The 6,000-nt window shown below is 52.0% G+C and overlaps 1 protein-coding gene across 1 annotated transcript; it reads left to right on the top strand.

The window, feature by feature from the left end:
* Positions 1–292: 292 nt before the first annotated feature.
* ATXN1L (ataxin 1 like) lies at positions 293–2,362 on the top strand. Its single transcript, XM_007940330.2, has one exon. It carries the CDS (start codon positions 293–295, stop codon positions 2,360–2,362), a length of 2,070 nt encoding a protein of 689 aa, XP_007938521.1.
* The last annotated feature ends 3,638 nt before the right edge of the window (positions 2,363–6,000 follow it).

The following is a 6,000-nucleotide window of genomic DNA, read 5'->3' as shown; positions in this document are numbered from 1 at the left end:
TTCTTTCATGTCCTGAGCTGGATGAGTGGGGGGACCATCTTTGTCTGTCCCTTTCTCATAGCTCCTTTTCTCCAACTGTCCTCTTTGTTGCATCTTCCTCTGTGGGCACAGTTTTGGGTATTATGGTTCACCCCCAGGTTACTTTTTTTTTTGCCTCTGATTTGTTCCCTAGCAGATGTGGGCACCCCAGCCAGCAGCAGAAAGGGTTGCAGGGAAGCCACAGAGAAGCCCCTTCTGATGCCTCAAGGAGCAAGCCGACCCCTTCCAGGCTCTAGGAACACCACAAAGCAATATGAAACCTGTTCATGAGAGGAGTCAGGAATGCCTTCCACCAAAGAAACGAGACCTCCCCGTGACCAGCGAGGATATGGGGAGAGCTACCAGCTGCTCAACGAACCACACGACCTCCAGCGATGCCTCTGAATGGTCGCGAGGGGTTGTGGTGGCCGGGCAGAGCCAGGCAGGAGCCAGAGTCGGCCTGGGGGGTGATGGAACTGAGGCCATCACTGGTCTGACAGTGGACCAGTATGGCATGCTGTATAAGGTGGCTGTGCCACCTGCTACCTTCTCACCGACTGGCCTCCCATCTGTGGTGAACATGAGCCCCTTGCCCCCCACGTTTAATGTAGCATCTTCACTGATTCAACATCCAGGAATCCACTATCCCCCAATCCACTATGCTCAGCTCCCATCCACCTCTTTGCAGTTTATCGGGTCTCCTTACAGCCTTCCCTATGCTGTGCCACCTAATTTCTTACCGAGTCCCCTCCTTTCTCCTCCTGCCAACCTTGCCACCTCTCACCTTCCTCACTTTGTGCCATATGCCTCACTCCTGGCAGAAGGAGCCACTCCTCCCCCCCAGGCTTCCTCCCCAGCCCACTCGTTCAACAAAGCCCCTTCTGCTGCCTCCCCACCTGGGCAGTTGTCACATCACTCAAGTACTCAGCCACTGGACCTCGCTGCAGGCCGGATGCCCATTTATTATCAGATGTCCAGGCTGCCTGCTGGGTATACCTTGCATGAAGCCCCTCCAGCAGGTGCCAGCCCAGTTCTTACCCCTCAGGAGGGCCAGTCTGCCCTGGAAGCGGTCGCTGCCAATGGAGGACAGAGACAGCGAGAGAGAAATTTAGCAAGACGGGAGAGCGAAGCCCTCGATTCCCCCAACAGCAAGAGTGAAGGCCAGGGACTGGTGCCAGTGGTGGAGTGTGTACTGGATGGACAGTTGTTTTCAGGTTCTCAGACTCCACGAGTGGAGGTGATGGTGCCGGCACACCGGGGGACTCCAGATACAGACCTCGAGGTCCAGCGGGTGGTTGGCGCTTTAGCTTCTCAGGACTATCGTGTGGTGGCAGCTCAGAGGAAGGATGAACCCAGCCCCCTCAACCTGTCCCATCATACCCCTGACCATCAGGGTGAGGGGCGAGGGCCAACCAAGAACCCAGCAGAGATGGCAGAGAAAAATCAGGCTCGAGGCTTCTACTCTCAGTCCCATCAGGAACTGGTGAAACATAGACCTTTACCCAAAGCAATGGTTGTAGCCAATGGCAACCTGGTGCCCACTGGAACTGACCCAGGCCTGCTGCCCATGGGCTCAGAGATCCTGGTGGCATCAAGTCTGGACATGCAGGCCAGAGCCACCTTCCCAGACAAGGAGCCAACGCCACCCCCCGTTTCCTCCTCCCATTTGCCCTCTCATTTCATGAAAGGCGCCATCATCCAGCTGGCCACGGGGGAGCTGAAGCGGGTAGAGGACCTCCAGACCCAGGATTTTGTGCGCAGTGCCGAAGTGAGCGGGGGGCTGAAGATTGACTCCAGCACGGTCGTGGACATTCAGGAGAGCCAGTGGCCTGGATTTGTCATGCTGCATTTTGTGGTTGGGGAGCAGCAGAGCAAAGTGAGCATTGAGGTGCCCCCCGAACACCCCTTCTTTGTATATGGCCAGGGTTGGTCCTCCTGCAGCCCTGGGCGGACTGCACAGCTCTTCTCTCTGCCCTGCCATCGGCTACAGGTGGGAGATGTCTGCATCTCTATCAGTTTACAGAGCTTGAACAGTAACTCGGTTTCTCAGGCCAGCTGTGCTCCCCCAGGCCAGCTGGGGCCCCCCCGAGAAAGGCCTGAGAGGACAGTGGTGGGACCCAGAGAGCTATGTGACAGTGAGGGGAAGAGCCAGTCATCAGGAGAGGGTTCCCGTATGGTAGAGCCCACCCAGCCCGAGTCTAGTGCTCAGGCCTGCTGGCCAGCCCCGAGCTTCCAAAGATACAGCATGCAAGGGGAGGAGGCACGGGCCACCCTGCTCCGTCCGTCATTCATTCCACAGGAGGTGAAGCTGTCCATCGAAGGGCGTTCCAATGCAGGAAAGTGAACCTCTCTCCCAGACCAGGACTGGGGCTTTTCCCCAGAGCTGAGCCTCACCGTGAGCAGGCAGAGGATTTGCACACTCTGAGCAGGGAATGGCTCTCTTGGCAGTGAGATTTGGGGGCAGGGGAGGAGTGAAGGCAGCCTCCCAAGGCAGGGTCTGCTGCTCATTACCCCATGGCATCTTCTCAGGACAGCCCCAGAGGATGCCTTGATGGGGATCAGCAGGCCTGGGCCAAGGAAGGAAGGGGGTGCACAGGATAAGAAACATTCCAAATATCAGGGCCTCCTTGTTCTTTCCTCCCCATCCCTAGCTCCTGCAAGGGGAAAGTCCAGGCTTTGGGAGCAGGTGGCAGAGGGAGGGAGCAAAGAAAGAGCCAAAAATGATGATCCACAGCTTATAGTAGCAGTTAAACTGTCTGAAGTTTTTTCTTCCTTTCTGTTTTGTGGTGGGAGGGCAGGAGGCCCCACAGTTGGAAATAAGAGGGTTCCTACCCAGAACCCTTCTTTTGAGAGATGTGCACTTTAAAGGGTAATTTTGTTACAGATGTCTCTGGCTGGGTTTGTGGGCAAGGAGCACTCTCTACAGGACTCTGCCTGATCCTCTGCTTCAGCCCTTCCCCGTCTCTCCTCACCATTCCTCCCACAAGGCTTCTAGCAACTTGGGGGTCAAGGGAGAGATGAGCCCCTGCAGGGTTCAGAATGAAGTCTGGCCTTGCTGGGGGCCTATCGGGGAGCTTTGTGAGAAAGATCTGATGGCTAGGCTGTGACCGGCTGTAGGAAGGTAGCCAACCTAACAGCTGCTCCTACTCGGCATGCTTGACCCGCTTCGAAATTTCACTGACTCTAGTTGCTAATGGTGACTTTTGAAAGAACCAGTGGACCCTTTTCCCCAGGCATCCACACCGCTCCTTTGTCCCTTGTGCCTAAGTGCCTGTGCTGCCCTCCTGTCTGCTGCCCTTGCCTCCCTGCATGGTGTCTTGCCCTGGGCCTCATTTGCAGCTGCACTGCCCTTCCCCTTCTGCCAAGTGGATTTGTCCACTCTGACTAAGATCTCTAGTTGGGGATGTATAGGGGTCTCCCTGGTTTCCCCTTCATCTATTTTCTCTATTTTTAAACACTCAGAAGGAATCATGTCCCCTCCTTTTCTGCTCCTGAGCAGCTTGGTGGAGAAATAAGGGAATTATGCCCTGGGTCAGGGCACAGACAACTGGCTGGGCAGTGCCCATGCTAGGTTTAGATATTCTTCCATAGTCCCTCCCATCTTACTCCACTGCCTCACCCAGCAGTCAGCCTTCTCCAGGCCATTCTTTCCCACAGCCAGCTCACAGGTTCTTGGATGGTCTTGATAACGTAACAGTTCAAAACCTGAAGTCCCTTAGACTTAATTTTATGGTCGAGTATCCCTCTGTGAATAGTATTCACAATCTTAGTTGGCTCTGTGCCTCTATGTCGTAAGCTTACACTTTCGTCACAATTTTTAGCATCACCTTGGACTTTGGGATTCCACTGAGTATTGGGAATTAGGCTCCCCTACCATCTTTCAGGTTGGGTGAGTGGTGGGTTTTTTTTTTTGTTTGTTTGTTTGTTTGTTTTGTGGGTCTTTAGACTCTTGAAGGCAACTCAGGGTTCTGTCCACCCAGCTCTTTGGTTAGGCTTCTACGAGGGTATGGATCCTGGTGTTTTCTTTATAGACATATTTGGACTGGTCGAGGCCTGACCTGTGATCAGGAGTCTCAAACCTCTGGGCTCTGATCTCTGTTCTGTCAATGACTTAAGGCAAGTCTTGTGACCTCTCGCTCTTTCACTTCCTCCCCAGCTGCCAAATGGGGATGAATACTCTACCTACCTCCTGGGGGAGGGGGAGTTCTGAGAATAGAGTCATTCTTAGTGTTCAGGTGCTAAAGGTTCTCCTGGGGGAACAGAGTGACCTATATGGGCTTGTTGGCTAAAGCCCTACACTCCACTGTTTCATTCCTTGAGAGCAGGTATTTGGTCAGTCGGCTTTTGGGGGCCTTTCCAAAGGAAGCTGCTGACCTGACCATGAGTCAGGCTCCGGTTCAGTTAGAACCAAACACCAACGCTGTGTGGTAAACACTTAACCTTGTACTGCATTTGGGATCATGTCCTTTTCCTTCTTTTTCCCCATTTGCTCTCAATGCTGCTTTCTCTAGTCTTTTTCCTGCAATGGGGGCCTGTGGGGTTGTCTTAAGGAATCTTCTCAGATGACAGCCTAAAGAGAGCAACTCATTCCTAAAGATTACTGTTTGCACAGGTTCTTGGAAGTGTCCTTCCTCACAGGAAGGCTCATCAACTGAATCTAGTGACATGTACACAGCAGACACTCAACAAGGACCACCAATGAAGCTTCCTCGTGTGAGAACACAGGGAGGGCACCTTTATCCAGCCAGATGCGGGCCAAGTAGTTTACATTTAAAAATAAAACCCTTCACTTGGGTTAAAAGTGACTTCCCAGCCTGGTAACTGCCACTTGATCCTGGAAAGAGAAGTTCTTGTGGACCTTGGCAAGTTTGGGCCTGACCTTTCTGCTGCTGTTCCTCTTTGCTCTCTTCCTGGTGAAGCAATACCAGCAGGTCCATGCCATGCATATGTAACATATTAATACTTGATCTTGCTAAGCTGCAGAGATGTCTTTCCTAAAGTATAGTCTCCCAGGAAGAGAAACTCTGTGCTTTAAATACTGGTCAGAGCTGTGGCAATCCCCTTGCCTTTTCCTTCCTCTGGTTCAGTCTGTTCTTCCAGGCATGAGAGAAAAAAGTAACCTTCCTTCTAGGAATTTTGTAAAGTTTGCAAGAGATGTATGTTTTGACAGATGGAACATTTTAGTGGCAAGTTGTTAGCTTTCTAGGAATGGGCAGTTGAAGGAGGCCCCAGGAAGCTCCTTGGAGATGGCAGGATACTTCCAAAGCTACGGATAGAAAGGACTGCTGACTACCGTTACCAGTTTGGGAGAAGGGTGAATCAGGTAAGGGAGGGAGTAGTACATCTACATCTTAGATAATCATTCCTCAAGATTTGTGCACTTGCAGAAATGAGGGTAGGAGGCAAGAGGCCCTAGCAGACTTGGACTGACCCTTCCACATTCTTGGTCCCAGTTGGTCATAACCCAAAGGGCCTGGTTCTGTGCTGCTTTGCCACTGCTGCTGTCTGCTCACTTCCTGCCTGCTCCCTGTCCTTCCAGGTCTTTGGCCACTCAGATTAAATCCAGCCATCATGCCCATTCTGTGATATTCTATAGCAAAGAATGTTGAAGAGGGATAGTATGAAAGGCTGCTGGTGGGACATTGAGTCCAAAGGGATACGGCTTCAGTGCTTGTCAGGTGCTCTTCGGCTCCAGATATCTCAACTGTCTCGTAGAAGAGACAAGCAGGTCCTGATTAATAGCGGGTATCTTCCGTTGTTTGAACTTCTTTCTTTTGTGGTATGTTACATCCTGTTCAAAATAAATGAGGGGAAACCAGGTAGGGTCTGTGTCAGCATCCCAGGGCGGTTCATCTAACTTGTTATGTGGATTCTGGAGTTGGAAGAGAGTTTGAAGTTTGGCCAGAATAGTTCCTGGAGGGGGTTTTAATTTTTTTTTTTTTTAACCGGTGGGCATCATGGGAAACTTAGAGGGAAGCACAA

This window comes from Orycteropus afer, unplaced genomic scaffold, assembly GCF_000298275.1.
Source record: "Orycteropus afer afer isolate SDZICR_OR568_19922 unplaced genomic scaffold, OryAfe1.0 scaffold00067, whole genome shotgun sequence".
Lineage (NCBI taxonomy): Eukaryota > Metazoa > Chordata > Mammalia > Tubulidentata > Orycteropodidae > Orycteropus > Orycteropus afer.
The sequence above is the reverse complement of the archived record's forward strand: the minus strand, read 5'-3'. Positions and strand labels throughout refer to the sequence as shown.

Coding starts and splice junctions, on each gene's coding strand:
- ATXN1L (XM_007940330.2), top strand. CDS start 293: ATGAAACCTGTTCATGAGAGGAGTCAGGAATGCCTTCCACCAAAGAAA.